Here is a 26411-nt window from a genome sequence, read left to right as displayed (position 1 = left end):
CCGTAATGGTCTGTATCCCCTGCCACAGGCTCCGCGTGTCTCTGCTGTCGCTGAAACGATGGGCTATCCTCCTGGAGTACTGTCTCTTGGCCTCTTTGATGCCGCGGGATAGGTTGGCCCTAGCTGTCTTCAGGCCCTCCTCATCTCCAGCTCTAAAGGCAGCGTTCCGAGCCTTCAGAAGTCTGTAGACCTCCCCTGTCATCCACGGCTTCTGGTTGGCCCGGACAGTGATGGACTTTGTGACCATTACATCATCAATGCACTTGGAGATGTAGGCAGTAACAGTCTCTGAGTACTCTTGGAGGTCTGTAGTATTGTTGTATGTGGCAGCCTGTTTAAACATATTCCAGTCAGTGGTGTCAAAGCAGTCTTGAAGTGCCTCTGACGACCCTTCCGGCCACACTTGAATCTGTTTGTGAACTGGTTTGGTGACTTTAACGAGCGGTCTGTATGCAGGCATTAGCATGACATTGATGTGGTCTGAGGGTCCGAGGTGGGGGAGGGGGAGGGCCTTGTAAGCTCCTCTCTGGGTGGTGTAAACAAAGTCCAGAGTGTTTTTTCCCCTTGTTGGAAAGTCTTATGTGTTGGTGAATTTTTGGGAACACACTCTTTAAGTCTGCGTGATTGAATCCCCAGCCAAGATAAGAAAGGCATCTGGGTGGGCTGTCTGCTGCTCACTGGTGTGCTGGTACAGATCATTTAGTGCCTCACTCCTGTTGTTGTTGCTGGAGCTGGGGGGGGGGATGTATACAGCAACGAGCAGTATGGCTGTATATTCCCTCGGTAGATAGAACGGCCGGCACTTAATAATCATAAACTCCACCAGGGGTGAGCAGTGTTTGCAGACCACAACAGCGTCGCGACACCATGCATCATTGATGTAAATACAAAGCCCGCCGCCGCGGATCTTACCTCCCTCGACGAGAGCTCTGTCAGCTCGATAGCATGTTAGCTGGTCGAGCTGTATGGCGCAGTGCGGTACGCTGTTGTTAAACCATGTTTCCGTAAACACAAAAACACAACAGTCTCTTACAGTCCTCTGAGTAGAGCGGAGTAGTCGGATGTAGTCCAGTTTATTGTCCAAAGAGCGTACGTTCGCAGTACGATGGTGGGGATAGCTGGCTTGTGTGGGTTGGCCACTAGCCTAGCTCGGATACCTCCGCGCTTACCCCTCTTCTGCTTCCTCTCACGCCGCTTGTAGCGCCTCCGCTGTGGGCGAGATGCAGTAGTGGGGGTCGGTGATGGAGAAGGCCTTCGGAGCAGACCGAGGTCCCGCAGCTCTTCAGCGTGTGCGGAGTTTAACTCTAAAAATGTGGTTCTGCAAATTACACAAAAATGTATATTTGATTCTTTTCGGAAAAACAGCAAACTGTCTTTGTTTTGAACTGATAAAACTGCATCTGAATGATGTTTCTGTAGTCATTTTACTGACTTATCTGCTCATTTCTCTCTTTCTATGTGCTGCTGTGACATGAAGCGAAGTGTGTGTCAGTGGCTGCGGGAGATTCTGTCACTCTAAAGACTGGTTTTACAGAAATACAGACAGATGATGAGATACAGTGGAGGTTTGGAGTTGAAAACTCTCTCATAGCTGAAATAAAAGGAGGGACCAAAAAGACATATGTTCCTGATGAGAGATTCAGAGGCAGACTGAAGCTGGACAAGAAGACTGGAGATCTGATCATCAAGAACTCTACAGCTGAACATGATGGATGTTATAAACTAAAGATCCGCAGCAGTGAAGGGAACACAAGCTGGACATACTTTGTTACTATCAGAGGTGAGTCACTCCAGTCAATGTTATAATGATCACATTCTTCCTCATAGATTCAGATGTTTCTGCAGGTAATTCAGATCAAACTGCTTCATGTTCAAACTCCATTCAGAGTTTGTTCTGTAGATCATTTCCTTTTATTTTTAAATCTATTATTAAAGATTAAAAATGACCAAAGTTGCTGTCTCACCTCGGTGAGTATTTTATTTAGCTTTTATTTATGTAAGCACTCTGCAAATTACACAAAAATGTATATTTGATTCTTTTCGGAAAAACAGCAAACTGTCTTTGTTTTGAACTGATAAAACAGCATCTGAAATATGTTTCTGTAGTCATTTTGAACTCTGTTGTTCTCATGCACACTTGATCTAATGGATGTCTTTGTGCTTCTAGGTACTGCTGTCACAAATGAGTCGAGGCAGAAATCAGAGATGAAGGAGAAGAATGGTGAGAATCTGCTGTTTGCATTGAATATCTTTAACTTTACAACAGTAGCATGATCTGAAGTGTGATTTGACTTCAAGCGGTTTATTCAGATTTCAAACAAATGACTGTAAGTGAATTAAAGAGTGACTGTCCTGAGAGAAATTACCTTCTGCTGAATCTTTTAATGCTACAAACATCAGAGATGTAGAAGTCTAAATGACCCAAGTAAACTTTTACATTTCAGATTTCATACAGTCAGGTCCATAAATATTGGGACATCGACACAATTCTAAAATTTTTGGCTCTATACACCACCACAGTGGATTTCAAATTAAATGAACAAGATGTGCTTTAAAGGATTAGTTCACTTTTAAAAAAACTTTTGCTGATAATTTACTCACCCCCATGTCATCCAAGATGTCCATGTCTTTCTTTCTTCAGTCGAAAAGAAATTAAGGTTTTTGATGAAACAGCTGAAAACATGATGAAAACATTTCTCCATATAATGGACTTCATTGGGACCCAAACGGTTCAAGGTCCAAATGACAGTTTCAGTGCAGCTTCAAAGGGCTTTAAACGATACCAGACGATGAATAAGGGTGTTATCTAGCGAAACGATCGGCCATTTCAAAAATAAATAAAAAAGTTTTAAGTTTTATAAGCACAAATGCTCGCCTTGCTCTGTTCTGTGATGCGCGTTCGTGACGTCACATAATACGCAATTACGTAGAAAAGGTCACGGTTCCTTTAACTGCAGACTGTCAGTTTTAATTTGAGGGTATTTACATCCAAATCAGATGAACGGTGTAGGAATTACAACAGTTTGCATATGTGCCTCCCACTTGTTAAGGGACCAAAAGTAATGGGACCATTGGCTTCTCAGCTGTTCCATGGCCAGGTGTGTGTTATTCCCTCATTATCCCAATTACAATGAGCAGATAAAAGGTCCAGAGTTAATTTCAAGTGTGCTATTTGCATTTGGAATCTGTTGCGGTCAACTGTCAAGATGAGATCCAAAGAGCTGTCACTATCAGTGAAGCAAGCCATCATTAGGCTGAAAAAACAAAACAAACCCATCAGAGAGATAGCAAAAACATTAGGCGTGGCCAAAACAACTGTTTGGAACATTCTTAAAAAGAAGGAACGCACCGGTGAGCTCAGCAACACCAAAAGACCCGGAAGACCACGGAAAACAACTGTGGTGGATGACCAAATAATTATTTCCCTGGTGAAGAAAACACCCTTCACAACAGTTGGCCAGATCAAGAACACTCTCCAGGAGGTAGGTGTATGTGTGTCAAAGTCAACAATCAAGAGAAGACTTCACCAGAGTGAATACAGAGGGTTCACCACAAGATGTAAACCATTGGTGAGCCTCAAAAACACGAAGGCCAGATTAGAGTTTGCCAAACGACATCTAAAAAAGCCTTCACAGTTCTGGAACAACATCCTATGGAGACCAAGATCTTGTACCAGAGTGATGAGAAGAGAAGAGTATGGAGAAGGAAAGGAACTGCTCATGATCCTAAGCATACCACCTCATCAGTGAAGCATGGTGGTGGTAGTGTCATGGTGTGGGCATGTATGGCTGCCAATGGAACTGGTTCTCTTGTATTTATTGATGATGTGACTGCTGACAAAAGCAGCAGGATGAATTCTGAAGTGTTTCGGGCAATATTATCTGCTCATATTCAGCCAAATGCTTCAGAACTCACTGGACGGCGCTTCACAGTGCAGATGGACAATGACCCAAAGAATACTGCAAAAGCAACCAAAGAGTTTTTGAAGGGAAAGAAGTGGACTGTTATGCAATGGCCAAGTCCCTCACCTGACCTGAATTCGATTGAGCATGCATTTCACTTGCTGAAGACAAAACTGAAGGGAAAATGCCCCAAGAACAAGCAGGAACTGAAGACGGTTGCAGTAGAGGCCTGGCAGAGCATCACCAGGGATGAAACCCAGCGTCTGGTGATGTCTATGCGTTCCAGACTTCAGGCTGTAATTGACTGCAAAGGATTTGCAACCAAGTATTAAAAAGTGAAAGTTTGATTTATGATTATTATTCTGTCCCATTACTTTTGGTCCCTTAACAAGTGGGAGGCACATATGCAAACTGTTGTAATTCCTACACCGTTCACCTGATTTGGATGTAAACACCCTCAAATTAAAGCTGACAGTCTGCAGTTAAAGCACATCTTGTTCGTTTCATTTGAAATCCATTGTTGTGGTGTATAGAGCCAAAAATGTTAGAATTGTGTCGATGTCCCAATATTTATGGACCTGACTGTATTCTAGTAGATGCACGACTGAGTTTATAAATATAAAATATGTTTGTCAAAAAAGTGCTTGGATTGAATTCATCAAATGAGCAAATTGTGCTGCTGACAATCTGTGTTAAATGAGCTTGTACATTGTAAATGCTTCACTTTAGTTTTAATGTCTCGTATGAAGAAATCCAGAGCAGTACATTATCTGTTTTTAATTCATCATTGTCTCTGTATTTTCCTTCAGACTCCACAGGATACCGAGTGAATGAATCAGCGACTGTAGTGATGCCGCTTCTGGATGTAATGAATGAGGAGGAGGGGACGAGTTCACTTTAATAACATAAGACCCGCGCACTAGTGTCAATCACTCTGACATCATCAACATTTCAGCTCCAGCTACAACACATTTTTAATTTGAAAGATGCTATTTGTTATTACTCTGACTCAGCCAACAAATCTAAAAATATATATTTTCATTTTTTTTTGGCAAATATTTTTTGTCCATAACCAAAAATGATGGGCTCAATTCCTACTCGTTCACATTTTCTGACTGAGGTTGACTCACTGCTCATCTTTTTGACTAGCAATAATAATAAAAAAAATAGTCAGGTTTTTGAAACTATATGAAAAATTAATTTCTATTGAATCTGATTAAGTTCAGACAGCTCTCTTTCATTTCTCTTTATTTTATTATTATTATATTTTTCCCCTTATTATAATCTACCTTCTCCTTTATTGTTTTAATTTTCCTAATCATATGTATACAGTTATTCTTACTTGTATCTTATTTTCTTTGATAATTTTCATGTTTTTTAATAAAAAAAAAAAATATATATATATATATAAATTTTATCAAAGGAAAAAAACAACAAACATTTTTTCTTCTTTTACGAGCCTCTAGAATGCGTCCAGTGAAAGTGAGAAATGTTAAACTTGCGTGTAAAAAGCTTCTTTGGTTTCAGATTGACCAAGAAGCATGTTTATCAAACACTTTCAGATGTCATTTTAATAATGTTACACTTCATACCTGTTACTTTATTAACCTAAGGCTAGTTTGACTCTCAGTTTTGATTTAATGTGAGTGTAGACAGTGAGTCAGAAAGTGTTTTTAATAAGAAGTTTAACCACAGCAGTATTTCTCTAATCATTATATTCACTGTTTTCTATAATTAACAGCAGTTCCAGATTAATGTTGATGTTCAGTATTGATTACAGTCTGTTTCCAAAGCTCTGTATTTATACTGAAGCACTTGTAATGAGCTTTATTGTACTTGTAGCAAAAAACATGAAAATCAGCTTTGTTCAGTTCTAGTAGTGATATAATATCGCATGCGTTGTGCTTTGTGCTGTTTTATTAAATTTGACAACAGCATCTGCTTCTTGAATAATGTTCATGTTGGATATTGATATATCTCTGATCTTAATGTTGATAATGTCTGTCGTCTAGTGGACAAACACTGATACAGATGTTGCTTCCTAACAGCTGTTTTTAATGCAACACATAAACAATGAGCTTAAATATACATTTGTATGTACTAAACATAATAAACAGACAAATTGTGTCAAATGTGTTGCTGTATACTCTGTTTTATGATTGATACAAAATCAGATCTACAGAGTAAACTGAATATGACCAGAAACAGTTTCACCGAATGAAACTTAATAATTATAATAATAATAAGTGTTTTGTGGTCGATTGATATGACATTTTTTATTATTTTACAGTTTAAAAGTACCATCCAGACAGGCTTTTACTACAATTCAAGTGCTGAAAAGGAAATGTAAATGCACTTCATCTTTTTCAGCACACGATGGCAGAAGAAATAGAAATTGAAATGTCAGTAAATGGGATATGATCACTGTTAATGTAAATGTGCAATATAAAAATTTTATATATGGTACATGGTCTATAATGGTTTTTATACTGAACAAACTGTGTGTGCTATTGCCCTACACCAACCCTACACCTAAACTTACCCCTCACAGGAGACTTTGTGCATTTTTAGATTTTCAAAAAAACACCATTTAGTATGTTTTTTAAGCCTTTTGAATTACGGGGACATAGGCAGTGTCCTCATAAACCACCTTCATATTGTAATACCTCTGTCATACCCATGTCATTATACAAATTTGTGTCCATAATAAACCATTTATTTATTTAATCTATGAGATGGAGTTCTTCAGATGAACTGAGGAGGGCAGCAATACGCATTTGTAGCGTCTAAGCTGCCGCAAATCACACAGAAGAAGAAGGTGAGGGGGGGTTCGGTAGTCTGACACTGAACTGTCTAAGCCTGCTGGGTTCACAAATACCCCTTTTCCACCAAGGTAGGTAGATAGGGAAGAGAGTATAGGTGGACCTGGCGGGCTGGTTCAAAGAGACCTTCCTATTATTGCCGCAGAGGAGAAGGTTGAGTCCTCTCAGTGACGGCAGTGTGTCGTCGGAAGTGGACAGGGAAGTCCGAAATTATTTTAATCATTCTATATGATTTATGTGTGTTGTTGTTGTGTTCAGCCATTAGTGATTACTAATGATCATCATATGATACATTTTAAAGATTAACATTACTCATTCATGAAAATATAGCATTTTGCTTTTTTGAACACTTTATTGTTAAATGTGTTCTGTAGGTCATAGTGCGTTTTAATCTCTTCTCTTCTAGTTAGCATCTGTTAGTCTCTGCTGGTTGGATGTTTTAACTGCAGACATCTTCTATTGAAGGCCATTCAAACAAATGTGTGTATTCTGATGAAATAATGGCATATCAAGCAACATATAAATTGCTAGTATTTAATTATTATATTTGACCAGTGAATGATTCTTTGTTGAAATCTTTCAGGATGATGACTCTAATGCAGATGTAGCTTACTCTTCTGACTGAATGGAAATATGCTCGCTGTAATATTTCAGTGCATTAGGAGCTGAAAAGTGAAAACTTAATGATCTCTTTGCTTCTGTGAACATTTGTGTGTTAATTGACAGTCATGTTTATATGTATCTCTTTTTTCATCAGGATTATTTGATGAACAAAGATTGAAATAAAAATATGAAATGGTAAATAGAAATGTGAATTATTTCAATTTACTTTAAAATATAAACGTTTATTTACAATATAAACATCTTTACTGTCTTTATGAAAAAACGCTGGGGCAGACCTACCGGTATTCTCTGAAGTCACTGTCACTTACCACAGACAATGATGAGCAGCTTCCAACTCTGTTAGTAACCATTGGTTACCGTTGGTTAGTTGTTCCAGACAAACTCATTCAAATTACTAAGATCATGTGTGTGTGCGTAAGTATGCCATGATGTTAAATATCCAGCATGTCTTTCGGAATTTTGAGAGCAGCCTAAAATTCTATTGAGGTTCTGAGCCTGCTGATCAACTATTTGTGAAATCATCACAGATCCATTGATTTTGGTTGGATTTTTATGATTTTTTCTGTGGAATGAGTATACGGTTTGGTGAAAAGAATGACATATTGACTGATGTCATAACTTCGGGGAATAGTTGATTGCCAGTGAAGTAAAGATGAAAATATTGGAAAAAAGTGAGAAAACACCTAATTTTTTGGCATTAAATTAATGCAAAATCATGTAGAAATGTGTTTTAAGAGTAATTTTTTCAGTGGATGTTGTCAGAACATGTGTTCGGTGTACCTGGAATGCATTTATTGACAGCCCACCAAACCCACTGAGGATTTGAGGAAAAAAATATTTTTTCACATTTTTCTAATAAAAAATAAAGGGTGCATACACTAAAATGGCCACAATTTTTTTTCGCAATATTTCCGGCAGAGCAGACCCTCCAATTAATGTTTCATAGGGTCAAAATTAACAGAAAAAACACAAATAAAAAGTATGACTATTAACCAAAATTGAATTTCTGTCTAGATTTGTTTACCCAGCCTCTTCACTTGCTATCCCTCTTCATTTAATAAAGGAATATAACAGCACAATTTTAAATTTTATTTGGAAAAATAGGCATCACTATATAAACAAAAGTGATTTGATTCGCAGCTTTGAAGATGGAGGTCTGAATGTTATTGACTTGGAAACATTGAACAATGTCTTCAAAACTCAATGGTTAAGATCATTTCTTCACAACACAAACAGTATATGGTTTACAATATCGTCTTCAGTGTTTGGGAAAATAGGTGGTCTCGAATTTTTAATCAAATGTGATTTTTAATTATCTAAGCTACCTCTCAAATTGTCTCTTTTTCATCAACAGGTTTTGTTATGTTGCAAACTAGCTTTTTCTCACAATTTCAGTCCTCACAAGACTTGTCTGTGGAACAATCGTTTTATTTTACATCACAATAAGTCTTTATTTTATGAGAGTTGGTTTAAATATAATATTCTTTCTTTATTGGATATAATGGATAACCATGGTGACATTCTAAGTTACAATGATTTCTGCCTGAAACATGGTTTTGTATGTCATCCTAAAGAGTTTTACACAGTTGTAAATGTCATTCCTAAAAATGTGGTATTGTTGCTCAAAGGAACTCTTTCTCATTATTCTGTGGTATTTTCTCTTCCGTCTCTGAGATTGGATACGTTATCTATTAGAGATCAAAAATGTACCAACAAATTTATAAGAAGTATTTTCATTAATAGACTTTATCCAAATCGACTCAGACGTCACCATATTTTTAAAGATTTTGATTCAAAGGAATTAAAAGAAATTAGAATAAGCTGCCTCTCTTTTCCAATCTTCCCAAAAGTAAACGAACTTCAATTTAAAATAATGAATGATGTATATCCATCGAAAGAATTCCTTAGATCAAAATTTCACATTGAGGAAAACTCGTGTCAATTTTGTGAAAGTGACATTGAAACCACTGAGCATATTTTTTTCAACTGTATTCATTCAAAGCTGTTTTGATCTCAATTGAATGACAGATTGTCTTGTGTTAATATCCATATTAACCTTCTTAACTATAAACCAATTAAGTTTGGAGTATTTAGAAAAGATTGTATGCAACACTATTTAGTTAATAACCTTATTTGTTGTGGTAAATTCTTTATTCATAAGTGTAGATTTTTGAAAAGCACCCCTTCTTTACCTCATTTCATAAATGAGCTTAGAATTATTGCTTCTTCTCTACATACACTTGAAAGTAATAAAGCTATTACATTAGCTAATTTTTTCAACCAATTTAGTGACTCATAATATCTTGTAACCCCTTCTGTATTTCTTTTTATTTATTTGTTTTATTTATTTATTTGGTTTATTTCTAAATCATACTTAATTATTGATGTTAATGATGTACAATGTATATAACTTAGTTGTGTCTGCCTTGTATCTGCAATTGTGTTTTTTTTCTATGTCTTAAGTTTGTTCAGTTAAAGCCTATTTTGCTTGTAAATTTTTTGATTTTCATAATAAAATAAATAAATAAAATAAAGTAAAAAAAAAAAAAAAGTTTTGTAAACACGCTAACCGAGCAAGCTACAGAAACAATAACGATAAGGACATTCTCCAATCAGAAACCGTGGGTGGACAGAACAATCCGTGCCGCGGTTAACACACGCACCGCCGCTTACAATGAGACTCTTCTGTCTGGGAATACGAGCGAGTACAAAGCATCGTGCTATGCTCTCCGACGCGCAGTAAGAGCCGCCAAACACAGATACAGAGAGAGAATTGAGTCTCATTTCCAGCTCAACGACTCTCGACGGATGTGGCAGGGACTGAGGACCATCTGTGACTTCGGAAACAAATCCTCCGCGGAGGTGAGAGCAGATCCGTTGCTGGCCGACGAGTTAAACATCTTCTACGGCCGCTTCGATGGCAACGGTGGCGGCGCGTCAGGAAGCAGCAGGCAGAGCAGCGATGATCCTGTAATCACCGTGTCGGAGGATGAGGTTCGGAGGGCGTTAAAGAGAGTGAACGTCAGGAAAGCAGTCGGTCTTGATGGGATAACCGGCCGTGTTCTGAGGTCCTGCGCCGATCAGCTCGCTGGTTTGTTCACTTCCATTTTTAATGAGTCCCTTGCTACCTCCGTGGTTCCCACTTCATTCAAAAAATCCATCATTATCCCTGTGCCGAAGAACAATAAACCCTCTTGCCTGAATGACTATCGCCCAGTTGCCCTCACATCTATAGTCATGAAGGTTTTTGAGAGACTTGTAAAGAGCCACATCTGCTCCTCCATCCCTGATACTTTGGACCCTCTTCAGTTTGCCTATCGCCCAAATAGATCCACGGACGATGCCATTTCTCACGTTCTCCACTCTTCCCTCGGCCTAAACTCCTCACTCTGTGACTGGATTCAAGACTTCCTCACCGGCAGACCTCAAGTGGTGAAAGTTGGCCAGTTCATCTCAAACTCCATCACTCTGAACGTAGGAGCCCAACAGGGCTGTGTCCTGAGTCCCCTGCTCCACTCTCTCTACACGCATGACTGCGTGTCCTCTCACAGCTCCACATCTATTGTCAAATTCGCTGATGATACTGTGGTTCTGGGCCTCATCTCCAACAACGATGAGACCGCATACTTGGATGAGGTAGAGAGACTCACATCATGGTGCCAGGACAACTGTCTCTCTCTGAATGTGGGGAAAACTAAAGAGCTGATCATGGACTTTAAGAAGAGACAGCAGCAGCCCTACACTCCTCTTATGATCAGTGGGACCCCTGTGGAGAGAGTGAGTAGCTTCAAGTACCTCGGTGTAAACATCTCCGAGAACCTGACTTGGACTACACACATCCAAACACAGGTTAAGAAAGCCAGGCAAAGACTGTACCATCTGCGACAGCTGAGGAAATTCAGGGTCTCACCAGCAATCCTGAAAACTTTCTATTCAGGGACCATAGAAAGTGTATTGACTGAAAGTGTGGTATGGAAACAGCTCCAATCAGGACTGCAAAGCACTACAGAGAGTTGTGCGCTTAGCTGAGCTCATCTCAGGGTCTGCTCTCCCCTCTCTGCAGGACATCTACCTCAAACGCTGCAAAAATAGAGCTGTTAAAATCTTCAAGGACTCAAATCACCCTGGTAACCAGCTATTCACTTTGCTTCCATCTGGTAAGCGCTTCCGTAGCCTGATGGCAAAAACTGAGAGACTTAGGAGGAGCTTCTTCCCCCAGGCCATCAGGCTCCTAAACTCTAACTCTGTGTCATAATATCACTTGACTCCATGTAATATCACCATATCAATAAGCTATTCATAATTTTTCTCCATGTAAATATCATATATCAATAAGCTATTCATAATTTTTCTCTACCTCATATTGCTGCTATTCAAATACCCTGTACAACTTTTTGCACATTATTTTTTGCACATTCCTCTCATTACTATTTGTCAACAACATACTGACCTGCACATTTATATTTATATTTTTTATCTTATCTTATCTTATTTTATCTTATCTTTTATTTTATTTTATGTTTGTACTTCTTCTTAATATTTGTATTCTATATAATTGCACTGTCCTTGGAGCGGACCTGACCTACATTTCACTGCTGGTTATACTCTGTATAAATGTGTATGTGACAAATAAAACTCTTGAATCTCTTGAATCTTGAATATCTTATTGAACAGCACATTCCAGGGCCCAGTTTATGGCGGGGCCCCTCTCTGACCACAACAGTGGACAAAGGTTTGCTACATTTTCACTTCATTTGGGAAGTGTGTAGTCTGCGATTGTGTGCAGTTGATGATGCTCGCAAAAGCGTGCAATCACTTTCGTATGCACGCTGTTTTTTTTTTTTTCTGGTTTCCCTTTTGCTTTCGAGATCGATCAAGTTCAGCGAGGAGAGAATGGAAAGGGAGGGGGGCACAGTAACTTGTTTGGGGGAGCACTGCCCACAAATGCCAAGCCGAACACAAAGCCTTTTTCCATCATATTTGGACTTAATGTGTTCGACACATTGCCAAAACTACCCTGTTTGTGGTTTGTTGAGTGAATAATGCATTGGTTAACCTTTAGTGATACTTTACTAATTGTGTGTTTGGACTATGCAAATAAGTTCCATAGGAAGAAAGAAAGGTGGGCCACACTGACCACACTTAACTTCTCAGATTTTCCTCCCATTTTTATTTACAATGGGAAAAACTGAAACAATGTTTGCAACTGCTCTGCTTGATTGAACAGAACCGTATTACTCTACTAAAACTGCAAGAAGAGACATTCATAACTTACCAACCAGACGCCACAAACAAAACACAACAAAAGCACGAAACATAATCCTTGACTGTTTTCCAAACTAATTTAATAACACTGCAAATATCTTCAAACACGCTGTTGGACCAAAATGAAACAGATGATGGACTGTGACATGAAGAAAAAAACTTGTGGTTTTTGAAATACTTGTTTGTAAGCACGACTAGTTTAAATCCCTTTTTTTCATAAATTGTTGCCAGGGTTTTACTGTATACAGAATCAATTTTATCAACATTACAATAAATGTATTGTATGTGTCAAAAGCGAACAATTTCTATGAATTTAAAAATATCCAAGCCTTGCTCAGGGCTTGTCTGTGTCTAGAAACGGGCCTGCATGCATGTCACACATTAAGAAGCTAACTTTTCACCACCTACTGCTGAAAATAAATGTACGCCTACACATGGAATCTTTACTGAATAGAATGTGTTTCCATATTCAGTCACAAGAGGGAGCTAAAACAGCATCATCTGCATCAGGAGAGTCATCTATTGCTGTAAAACACCAGCAAGAAGCTTCCAAATGAAGAAAATATTACAAAATAAAACATTTTCAATTCATATGTTGCTTGCAAATACTTTCATTTCACCAGAACACACAAATATGTTTGAATGGCTTTTAGATGAGGAGGTTGCCCTGTTTTCCCAGAGTGTAGTTACAACATCTACCAGCAGGGGTGAAAGTGAAGTGAAAGTGGAAAAAGTGACGTGATATACAGCCAAGTATGGTGACCCATACTCAGAATTCGTGCTCTGCATTTAACCCATCCAACGTGCACACACACAGCAGTGAACACACACACACCGAGAACACACACCCAGAGCAGTGGGCAGCCATTTATGCTGCGGCGCCCGGGGAGCAGTTGGGGGTTCGGTGCCTTGCTCAAGGGCACCTCAGTCGTGGTATTGAGGGTGGAGAGAGCGCTGGACATTCACTCCCTCCACTAACAATCCCTGCCGGCCCGAGACTCAAACCCACAACCTTCGGATTACAAGTCCGAGTCTCTAACCATTAGGCCACAACTTCCCACAAACAGGCTACACTAACCAGAGGAGAAGAGCGGAAACAATACACACCAGCAGTCACTGAAAACACATATACAATGAAAATGCTCAAAAAGTTTATTTTAAAAGCACAATGTTACTGGGAGAAGAACATTTCATGAATCCATTTCTGGAAACAAAGATGAATTCAATCACCATCACAATAAAGACTTCAGTGAGGAAATGGAGCTGCCAGATAATAAAGTCTGTTGATAACACACAAATCGCTGAACAATATACTGAATGTTTTTCACAGGATCTTCTAGTCATGATGATCAGATGAAATCTGAATCAAAACAGGATCAGACTGTGATTTTATACCTAATTTAGAAACAAAAAAATGTATTTTTATCACAATATGTACATTTTAAAAAGTTGATATACACTTCAAAAAAGTGAAGTAATTATTTACTATTATTATTTTTTATTATTTTTAAGTTTTAAGGCCTTGTTTTTTTCATGTTCAGAGAAACATGCTCTCTGTAGACCATTAAGTTAAAACAGTGGCTCTTCATCCTGGTCCTGGGACCCACTGATCTGCACATTTTGACTGTATGGCTGTATCTGAAATCTCTTATTTGACTCAGTTCAGTTAATGGAGCTCTGTCCTAATGAGCTGATGATCTAAATCAGGCTTGTCAAATAGAGGTTAAAATGCAAAATCTGCAGAGCATGGGTTCCCAGGACCAGGATTAAGAACCACTGAGTTAAAATGACTGAATCTGAAGTTTAACAAAGTAAAAACTAAATCTGTTCTATAATTTCCAAATTGAATATCATTGTTCAGTATTAAAAGCAAACTTTCTGATGCACTGGTCAGTTTCTGCTCTGTTTTTCACACTTTATATTTCTCACACATATTTGCATGCAAAAAAGCAGAAGTTACTACAGCTTTTTTGACACTTAGCTGCTGAGCACTTCTTCACACGTTTGTGAAGAACTGCTTTTCAGCATTTATTTAGCAGAAGCGCATTAAAACCGCAGCAGATTCTAAAGTGTTTTTCCCCTTTCTCTTCTGCTATCAACTGATCACTTGCTTCTATGTTTGCACAAAAATATAAGTTTTGTTCATATTAAAACTGAAATCCTCAGAAAAAGCTTCAGATTGTTACTGAACTCATCTGTGGTTGCTGCTCACCAAGTTAAATTTCATATTTGAAATCACAAAATCTGACAACAGCTGTCTCAACAAAATGTTGTTTCTTACACTCAAATATAACATTTATCAGACTAGGCCAGTCAATGTGCATGTGAAGTCCTAAGTGCATGTCTCAGAATACTGTCTGTTTCTATAGCAGCCAGAGCTTCTGCAGCTGCAGTTACTTTACCAATTAGTGAATCAACGTCAAACACCTACCCCCAGAATGCAATTTCAGCTGAGGTGAAAACCCCTGGAAGATTTAGAATTTTTGAGTTTTGGATTCCAGATGGGCTGGTTTTGTTACGCAGATCTGGCAACCCTGCCTATACTCTTAAAAAGGTCCCTTTTTGAAGAGACCCATAATGCACTGCAACAACAAGTGTATTGATGTACATGCCGATGATGCACTGTGAGGGTCATGCCAAATTAATTCAGAATTATCCATCCATCCATTTTCCAAATCACTGGTCCAATGTGAGAACAGTGTAATATCATGCAGGTATAGATTTATTTTGAATGATTATTAAATAGTTTAATCAAGGTTTGTATAGTTTCCATGACAGAGTTCAAGATAAGTTTTCAAATGATTATTAAACAGCAGTGCAATAGATGCTCTCTGTCTAAATTCACTCTCATTTTCATTCACTTCTTTCAGTGGACTAGTGGACTAGGGAAAGGGTATATGGGTGTTGATTTCAAACACAGCACGTCTTTGTGTATCTGAAGTCTTTGTCTGAACCAAATGACACACTTGAAACACAATGGAGATACTTGATCAGGCCAAACATCTGTAGATCAATAAAACTCATGTAGTCAGAAAACTCATGTGGTTCAACAGTCAAGTATGCAAAAACATGCTAAAATAGACATCAGATGTCAGACTAAGAGAAGGGAGGAATAGAAACTTGTACATTTATTTTTGTGACTGTGTGACGGTGGTCAGCTTTTTTCTTCTCTGCTTAACTGTTTAAAAGGCCTTTAACAGAAAGAACCGAAACCATGATGAGGTTAACGATTGTCACTTTTTAAAAGACAATTTTAAAGGTTTGAATATGCATTACAATTTGAAGTGTTTCTCTCTCCAAATATTTTAATGCAATAGTTGCATCCAAGTCATATGTCATTTTATTTCATTTATGTTGTTATTTATATTATTTTCTATTTATAATTGTTTTATTATTATTTTTATCACAGTGAATGGCCTTGTGGTGTCTGTTATTTTCTGATAAATGTGTCTGCTTAATGAACAGTTTTAAGTAAAAGCAGAATCCAAAGATTTAAATGCAACCAGAAGAAAGATTATGTTAAGTACTACAGAATGAAATGGAGAGGATATCACTGGGAAGTATAATTTAATCTGATGATATTGTATTGTGGGATGCAAATTACTTGACAATGCAAGATGTGTGGATTCATTTTTCAAGACTAAAGATATAAAAATAATTAAATCAACAATGAATAAAACAAGGCTAGCTGAATGATAGCATTACATTTACATTTATTTGTTTAGCTGATGCTTTTATCCAAAGAGACTTATAATTGAGTAATATTGCAAAAGCATGTGTTGGTTTGGTGTTTGTTTGTTTGTCCCAGATCACAATAATGAGGCAGAAGAACATATCTACATATTTATTTGAATGTATTACAAAATGGACATAAAGCACAAAGCATTAAAATTTGAAGAATTTGAAATATATTTTGCATATCAACATTTTACACTATAAAACAACAGTTCTACACTCTGGCCCTCAAGACTCACTTTCTTGCTGAGTTTAGCTCCAACCTTTAATTAAACACACCTGAACAAGCTAATCATGGTCTTTGGAGGCCTGTTTCATAAAACAAGTTTTCCAAATAAGCCAGGCTTATTTAAGTTAGTCGGACTCATTGTCAAAGGATTTGGTTCCATAAAGCAAATTTACCGTAGCTCAAGCTCAGTCATTGTGGCAACTTATGCTGGGAACCTAACCTGGTCCGGAGCAGGCTAACTGTCAGGCTAAGCTGAGTTCCTCTAACACTGACCAATAGGAATGCAATGATATTACATCACTGACTCTCTCACATACAATTAATTGACTTTATTTCCAGTCCAAAAATAAAAGTATACAGAAAATGCAACTTAAATAATAAATAAAATAAAATACAGGCTACAACCGCGTATTTAATGTATTGTGCCCAAGTCAAGATTTAATGACATTGTTTTAAGATATATGAAAAATATATGGGAAGTCGTGGCCTAATGGTTAGAGAGTCGGACATGTAATCCAAAGGTTGCGGGTTCGAGTCTCCGGCCGGCAGGAATTGTAGGTGGGGGGAGTGAATGTCCAGCGCTCTCTCCACCCTCAATACCACGACTGAGGTGCCCTTGAGCAAGGCACCGAACCCCAACTGCTCCCCGGGCGCCGCAGCATAAATGGCTGCCCACTGCTCCGGGTGTATGTTCACGGTGTGTGTGTGTGTGTTCACTGCTGTGTGTGTGCACGTTGGATGGGTTAAATGCAGAGCACGAATTCTGAGTATGGGTCACCATACTTGGCAGTATGTCACTTCACTCTAAACACTTTAACATAGTTGCTACTTGCCCATTCAGCATATATAGTGTAATTTTTGTCACACTGTACAACAATAATTACTGCTTTTGCATTATTGTAAGTATTGCACTCATATTCTATTGCATTCCGTTCACTCGCGTAAGCCTCACCCACCTCTGACAGTAAAACGGATATATTTGCATGACTTTCTAACATTTACAGATGAAGAATATAACTGTGATTATGTCCATTTTGCACTGAGGAAAACACAACTTGAATGCATTAAACAGCACAAATATATTGGTGGATCGATTTGATCCATGATTGACATTAAGGGCTGCATAAGAATAAGATTGCACATCAAATTATCTTGACTCATTGAGATTGCGTGAACTTAAATTGTTGTTTATGAAACCGCTTTAGCCCCAATTGATTAGTTATTTCAAATCAGGTTCTGGACTTTAATCCCTGCTTTTCTTAGCGTATTTTCTGAAACAGCCCTCAGGAACATTGAAAAAGTTTCAGTCAGGTGAGTTTGATCAACATGAGCTAAACTCTGCAGATGGGGCAGTCGTGGCCTAATGGATAGAGAGTTGGACTTGTAACCCGAAGGTCATGGGTTCATGACGAAGGTCCGGCAGGGATTGTAGGTGGGGGAGTGAATAACCAACATTCTCTCCACCCTCAATACCACGATTGAGGTAAGACCCTTGAGCAAGGCACCGAACCCCCAACTGCTCCCCGGGCGCCGCAGCATTGGCTGCTCTGGGTGTATGTTCACTACTGTGTTTACACTTGGATGGGATCACCATACTTGCCCACACACCACTTCCCCTTTCCCCTTTAAAGTAAACCTCGAGGGCAAGAGTTGAGAACCACTCTGTAAAATATATCTCAGTGAGAGAGAGATGTTACTAAATGAACATGTTCATGTGGTAGGTGAAGCTCCAATATGGTTCATCAACTGTATTACTAGTGTCTACAGTAACATCTGAAAACAATTCAAACATACACAACACAGCTCAAAAGCCCTGAGATAAAATCCATTAATCTCATAGTTAAATGCCACACTTAAAAAAAGAATGATGTCAATAGGATTGTGTAAGATTAGTAAGTGGTTTGATTTACTAATTAGCATTTTCATACTTATATTCACACAAAAATCTCAAGAGGCAACATATAAATGCTAAAAAGAGTAGGACGCAATACCGACCCCTAAGGGGCATCCTGCTGCAATGGAACAGTCTGAGATCTGTTTGCACCAGAATATACAAATTGAGTGCGTTCTGAAAGGTATGATTCAAACCATTTTAAAGCTACACCAGAAAGACCAATCCATTTATGTAATCTGTCCAGTAGTATAGTGTGACAGATGGTATCACAAGCCCCAGAATCTGCTGCAACAAGGAGATCATTCATTACCCTCAAAAGGGCAGTCTCCGTACTATGTCCAGACCCAAACCCTGATTGAAAAGGTTCTAGTAGTCTGCTCACGGAGAAATACTACTACTAATGTTACGTCCCTATATGTGACGTTGAGTTGTTGTTGTTTGAGTATTTTTCTGTTTTTGTATTCTTCTCTTTTCTGGGTTTTCCTGTTGTTTTTTCTTTTTCTTTCTTCAACTTTCACTGTCGCAGGTGGCGCGCAGATTGGTCGTCTCGCTTGTCAATCATTCGGAGTTGATTGGGCGTGATGACGTGAGTGTTCTTCAATTACGCTCGCTGATTGGCGTCCAGCAGTGCTATAAAAGCGAAACGCCGGTGTATTAAAGGGGCCGGTCTTTGTGAACTTGTGTACTTGTTTTTCTTGGTTAATTTGTGTTCTTTTGTTTTGGCTTCATTTGTATGGTTTAGTTCATAATGTGCTTTGATGGCCATGTAAGACATCTTATCTAACTGCTGTCATGAAGCCTTTGTCCTTTGATACTTGAAAGCCTTAGAAAGCTTTTCAAAGTTTTTTTAGAACTGGACTGGAGGTGAAGGGGGTAGGTAAGTTATGTCACGTGACTTACATGGTGCACATTTAGGTTTATTTCGTTGTCTAGACACCCTAGGTTAGGGACTTGTGCCATTTTCTGTATGTTTTTGTTTGGTTAGGTAGCAGTGACGGTTCTAGACCATTTCAACTGGGGGGCAGGCTGGGGCCAGGTGTACTGTTAGAGGGGCCAGTTACATTTAGACCTTATTGTTGTCATATCATTTTCTGCACTGCAGGCATTAACAGGTAAAATACCATGGATATAATCATTCAACAATGAATTTGCATTTACATTTTATTTGTTACATTCGCATTACATTCAGTATTAGTCACAGTAACTGTAATTGCATTTCCATTATATATTTACATTTGCATTACATATTCAGTATGTCACAGTAACTTGCATTTTAATTATTTTTACATTTGCATTACATATTCAATATCACTGATATTATATCAGTCACATTAACTGTATTCGACGATTTTTGTGTTTTTTTGCAAAAAGATCAGCAAATTCGTCTAGATTTAAGGCCTTTGCCCTCCTTGACTCAATACTTAGAACACCTAAATTGCTTAATCTGTCATCTGACATTGTGGACCTGAGATAGGTTTTCACCAGCTTTAGTGCAGAAAAACTCCGTTCACAAGATGCAGTACTAACAGGGATTGAAACAGCTATCTTGCATAGTTTAAAGAGCTCAAAGAAAACTTCTTTATAAGGTTCAATGAATAATGCCAGCTCTACTACACTGGAGGGTTTCTGCATGCCACTCTGTATTTTCCTTTCTAAAATTCTTCTGAACTGATGTAGTTCATGCCCCAAGTCCTCAATATTTGATTCATACATTCTAGCAAATGGAAACAGGGACTTTTCTTTGAGAAACGCATCACTTGTAGGGTTTAGAGTTTGGATGCCAGTCATTATTTCACAGTTTTTGCTAGAAAACCTTCTGTTAAGCTCATTGAGCATCTGATCTAAAACAGGGTAGAAAAGGGTTGTACGAAAACTCTTTTTCCCGTTCTGAATCTGACCTCTGACCCACTGTACTGAGTACACAGTCTGCATTAAATTGAGAGCTCAGCTTTTTTGGTCGTTTTGCAGGGGGCTGTATTGCAGTATCACATTGCTCAGCTGTGTTCAACACTTCATTCCATAGGTCATCAAAAAATGACTCATCCCTGTAGTCATTCAAAGTCTGAACTAAGGCTTCAACTAAATCAACAGCCTTTGATAGGTCAAGTGATGAAGACTGTAGCATATCTGATAGAAATTTTGCTTCTCCAAACACTTTATGGAGGGTAACAAGGCACACAATGCACTGTAAATCTATCTGTGCAAGCAGACCTCTAGCCTCAACAGATCTGTCACCACTGTGTTCTTGGACTATGTCTTGCAAGACTCGCTTAATGGCAGGCAATCTATCCATAATAGTATGTAGAGCATATATCAGCATGCCCAGCGAGTGTCACTTAGCCTCTGAAGCTCTCTAGCCGGTGCACCTGGGTACATTTCTTTCTGTATGCCAAGCCATTTTTGATGCACATATGACCCAGATGTGAAGACATGCAGTCTTTATAGTAAGGAGAAGAACTCTCCTACCTCAGGGATAGCTTTGACTGTATCCACTAAAACTAAATTTAGACAGTGTGCATTGCAGTGGATGTAAAAAGCATGCTTTGCTTGTTCTTTAATGCGTGCCTGGACACCTGAATGCTTCCCACTCATAACTGAAGCACCGTCATATGCTTGGCCTACTAGGTTGTTTTTGTATTCAAGACCATGACTTTCTAATATGTGTATGATTTTGTCAGTAAGCCCTGCTGAATCTAGTCGATCAGCTGATTCAAAGTGGAGAAAGCTCTCATGGACAGCTCCACTGAAATAGTACCTGAGTACTAGAGATATCTGCTCTTTTTTTTTTTTTTTTACATCTTTTTTCATCTGCCATTATGCTTTAGACCTCACTGTCTTTCACTTCTTCTATAATTTTAGTTCGAACCATGTCTGCCAAACAACTCAGAACCTCATTCTGAATCCCTTTGCTGGTATATTTTGCATTATGAATGGAAGTCAACCTTTTTTGCACCGTTTTATCATGCTTAGCTACTGTTTCTAAGATTGCCATGAAGTTCCCTTTATTATCTGACTCTGCAGACTCATTGTGTCCTCTTTGTGCAATGTTTTGTGTGGCTGTAAGTAGTAGTATTTCTCCTATTGTTTTAATATAGTCCCGATTTTCTTGAACCTGTTTGTTGTGTTCCTTGTTTAGGGCATTTACCAGTGTTGCATTACTTTTTACAGCTTTCTGATAGTCTCTCCATGTAATCATTGCTTGTTTGTGCCGCTCAGACCTTGCATGAATTGCAAATCGCCCCTGTTTGTAAGTTGCCTTCTTCCAATTGTTAAACCCCAATTTTGAATCAAATACCGTCTCTGAGGCTTTAGGAGGGCTAAAAATGCCTGCAGGCATAACAAAACACAGAGCCTGATAGTTTGGAATATTCAAGCCAGGGGTGGACATGGTATCAGGCTGCCTTGAAGCTCCTCCTCCGGTCCCCCATCAGAGTTCTTGGGTATATATTCATCATTGGCTGCACCGGTGGTTCTTCCCGGGATTTGCTGATATCTGCCAAAGAAAAGAAAAAAAAATTATTAAAAGTATGTATACCCTTTTCAGCAAATAGTTTTCATTTACATAAATATTGAGAATTAAGTGCACTTATTACTTCGTTTGTCTAATTTAGTATTTTTCAGTTTTTCATTATTTGCTGATGAGAATGTATTTATTTTACCACCTTCATTTTTACTCTGTCATGTCTTTTTTGTTGTTATTACTACTGTTATGATTACTTATGCCTGTTTATTTATTTGTTTACTGGTTTTTTTTTTTTTTTTTTTTACCTTAATGTATAATGTAAAAAAAATAAAAAAATATTTGGCTAATTTTAGATATACAATTGGTATCAGACAACTTCTGAAATCCACCTGATATCACAAGCTCATAGCATGTTAAATAAGAATTAATTTCAATCACAAATTGATTAATTTCTATACACCATATAACCTGACTTATTGCACTGCTTTACATATGTATTCAACAGCACAAACCTGATGGTCCACTGCTAGTGGACGCACGTGGCTCCTCTGAAGTTGTATCACTCTCAGCCTCAGTCTCTCCATCTGTCTCACTTTCCTCCTCTAATATTCCTTCACTCTCCGTCTCTCCAATGGACAACTCTTCCTGTTCTCTCTCTGCAGGCTTTTAAAAAGTAACTTTAGAGTGCACGTCCTACTACGCTGAAATGAATACGGGGAGCAGCTGGAAAATAGTGACCTCTCCTGGTTGGAGATAGTATTAACATCATAAACGGAAAGCAATCTTTAAGCGACTTGCTTTTCAAATGTTTTAAAATGGATCATCTGAGTCTAATATGATCCAGCGGGCCGTACTAAAAGACACCGCCTGCTCTAGATGGGGCAGACCGATAGGTCAAACTCATTCTGATATAATGACATCATGGTGCAGCTGTTTGGTTCTTTTTGCATCAGCAGGCAATGAGCTTGCTGCTCAATATTCAAATACATGGCTAGTTCTTGCTGTAGCAGTTACAGTGAACTTGAGAAACCCTCCACCTTCCCCAGCTCCACCTGTATAGATCTGCTACGAGGTGATTCATGTATGCTATAGGGGGTTATTTCATGTTATACAGCAGCAGTATTTCTTACACGCTCACAGCAGCATGTTGTGGATGTATTGGCAGTTGCAATTATTGGTACTCGGTATATATATAAACACATAAATAATCATAGTCCATCATATACAATTTATGACATTTAAAAAAAAAGAAATGTTCAAGTTCAAATATTTGATCTATTGTTGAGCTGTTAAATTGTCATGAATGGGTGTCCCTTAAATGGTGATTTAAAAAAAATAAAAAGATATGGAAACTTGTACTTTTTACTTTATTTTCATATTTGGAAACTTTTTGTGAAGAACCCAGAGAACATCGTTCAAATTGACCAAGGCACAATGCTCAGTGTTGCAACCTTGTGTACAGTGGAAGTAGATCTAAATATGAAGAGTTCAGATGCAAAAGCCTCTAAGTTCCGTCTAAAATTTTCACCTAAAATGAGCATTTTTTTTATCAGGCTCCTATGTTGAGGTTCCGTAATTTTACTGTAATGGCAATGTATAGGTCCCTTTCTATGCAATTAAAGTGAAATAACTGAACATAAATATAGGAGCCTGATGAAAATGCTCATTTTAGAAGAGAATTTCAGGCAGTACTTAGATGCTTTTGCATCTGAACTCTTCATATAATGCTGTAAGCCTAATAGTGATAGTTCACCGAAACATTTAAATTGTCGTCATTTACACACCCTCAAGTTGTTCCAAACAAGTTCTAACAAGAGTTTATTTTTTCTGTTGGACATAAAAAGATGTTCTGAAGAATCTGGATATCCAAATAGTTACTGTTTCCTATTGATTTCCATAGTATTTTTCCATGCTATGGGGACCAACAATGTGCCGCCATCTATAGGTCTAATTTTATCTTCTTGCTTCAAAATAAAAACACATTGTAACTCACTGGAATCAAACCCACACCCCTTTGAGCAAGTGCTTGCTGATTGTTACAGTACACAAGGACATGTGTTTAGCTTGAGAGCAAGTACAGCTTAGGTGAGAATGCACATTAGCATGTTAATGTTAGCATGCAAATCTAATGTAGCCACTAATACAGTTTATGGTTAGCCTTTTGGCCCATTACGTACATTAAAAAGAAAAAGAGCTAACAGATACACATTCTGAGCTAACATAACCTAGGACAACAAAAACAAACCCAATGAAAATTCTTCTGAAAAATCTGTTTCATAATTTTTGTGCAGGTCAGTCCTAATATTATCTGCCCATTTTTCATGGTGCTAATGAAGCATATCATGTTTTGTTTCAATAGATTGAAGCCTCTCATACAATTTCTGGTCAACATAATTTTTGTTTTTTTGAATGAGTTGAAACCAAAATTTGCTCAACCCTATTGTTAAGAATAAGTTATACTCTACTTTCTACTCGGAAAGAAAGAAAATACATGTAACAATTAGGAATCCCATTTAAAATATCCCTGGAGTCCCCGCTTTCGCTCCCAAGGCTGTACAACAAGAGACACTTTTAAAATGCAATAATAATAAATAAGGAGCAACATAAAGTTTGAAAGCGGGCAATGCCAAAGCAAACTAATTAGTTTTATAAAACTAACCTAAAACAAATAAAAAAATCAAGAAATAAAATAAAAACCTTCCTCCCTGCTCCCTCTATGGTAACAAAACCAGGAGAAAATGAATTAAAAAAAAGGCACCCATGCTCCAATTGAACAATGCTCAGGAAGAGATAGAAGCCAAACTTAAAAACAATCACAATTTGACTAATTCACTTAACTTAACAATAATGTAGCTGTCTCAGAAAAGGTTGTATTTGCTTTAAGTGTTTCAGTAATTTATTTTGTGGAAAAGTATTTAGTTCACAAATTCGGTATAATGTATCAATGTTCATTTGGAAATTGTATTATAAAGTTGTGTAATAGTGACACCTACAGGAGAAATAGGTGCACCATTGGTTGAATTTGTCACATGATCTAGCTAGTCTTTTTTAGATTCAGATCCACAAAGAAACGCATGTGTGCTGAGAGCTATCTGATATTAAGAGTGTTTGTTAAAAGGAATGTCTATATAAATATCTTCTAATGTCTCCTGTATTTCTGATTGGAAAGCGCACACGGTATGTGGTTTATTCTTTAGACTTCATCTGTTAATTTGCAATGATGTACTTTGTTTATTGATATTGGTTCAGTAGGAAACAACTGGTTAAACTGTGGTAAAAACAGAAACACTGTATGTATCTGAATGTTATTTTATTTGTTTCAGTTTTTCACGATGTCATGACTTTATGTGAAGAAAATACGAGCCAAATGGCGATGGCCATAATGCTTATGAAGATATTAAACGTTAAGACATCAGTTGAAGCGTCATTCTTTTAATCAGAAGAAAACAGTCAGGAGCCGTTACAAATAACAACAAATGTCTCGTGAACTGGTTCTTTGACAATCATCACTCATTACACAATAGGCAACAACACTAACAGCAATGGAAGCCATGAGAGCAGAAAGCCGTGTAGCAGTAGTTCTGGAGGTTTAAGATTGAAGATTGAAGATTTTTATTTGTCACATACACAATTATACAGAGTATAACCAGCAGTGAAATGTTGCTCAGGTCCGCTCCAAGGACAGTGCAATTGTATAGAATACAAATATTAAGAAAAAGAAAAGAAGAAAAAATAAAATAAAAGAATAAAATAAAATAAAAGATAAAAAAATATAAATGTGCAGGTCAGTATGTTGTTGACATAAATAGTAATATAAGAGGAATATGCAAAAGAATGTGCAAAAAAGTTGTACAGAGTATTGAAATAGCAGCAATATGAGGTAGAGAAAAATTATGAATAGCTTATTGATATGGTGATATTTACATGGAGTCGTGAGATGTTATGACACCGAGTTAGAGTTTAGGAGCCTGATGGCCTGGGGGAAGAAGCTCCTCCTAAGTCTCTCAGTTTTTGCCATCAGGCTACGGAAGCGCTTACCAGATGGTAGCAAAGTGAATAGACGGTTACCAGGGTGATTTGAGTCCTTGATGATTTTGACAGCTCTATTTTTGCAGCGTTTGAGGTAGATGTCCTGCAGAGAGGGGAGAGCAGACCCTGAGATGCGCTCAGCTAAGCGCACAACTCTCTGTAGTGCTTTGCAGTCCTGATTGGAGCTGTTTCCATACCACACTGAGATGCACTGAGTCAATACACTTTCTATGGTCCCTGAATAGAAAGTTTTCAGGATTGCTGGTGAGACCCTGAATACCCTCAGCTGTCGCAGATGGTACAGTCTTTGCCTGGCTTTCTTAACCTGTGTTTGGATGTATGTAGTCCAAGTCAGGTTCTCGGAGATGTTTACACCGAGGTACTTGAAGCTACTCACCCTCTCCACAGGGGTCCCACTGATCATAAGAGGAGTGTAGGGCTGCTGCTG

General features: G+C 38.1%; 2 protein-coding genes across 2 annotated transcripts in view; both read left to right on the top strand.

The window, feature by feature from the left end:
• Positions 1-26411, top strand: part of LOC306874988 (uncharacterized protein) — a 172322-nt gene that overhangs the window by 66782 nt on the left and 79129 nt on the right. The gene's annotated exons all lie outside the window — the stretch shown is intronic.
• The window catches only part of LOC306874563 (uncharacterized protein), a gene marked incomplete at both ends in the record, with an annotated part of 37018 nt that overhangs the window by 6768 nt on the left and 3839 nt on the right, over positions 1-26411 (top strand). The window contains 2 exons of the mRNA XM_079424706.1: positions 2168-2221; positions 4712-4767. Coding sequence (XP_079280832.1) covers positions 2168-2221; positions 4712-4767 — 110 coding nt within the window. The remainder of the gene's footprint in view (positions 1-2167; positions 2222-4711; positions 4768-26411) is intronic.

Source organism: Barbus barbus (assembly GCF_936440315.1).
Source record: "Barbus barbus genome assembly, chromosome: 9".
NCBI classification, from domain to species: Eukaryota; Metazoa; Chordata; class Actinopteri; order Cypriniformes; family Cyprinidae; genus Barbus; species Barbus barbus.
This window is presented reverse-complemented; position numbering and strand designations above follow the sequence as displayed.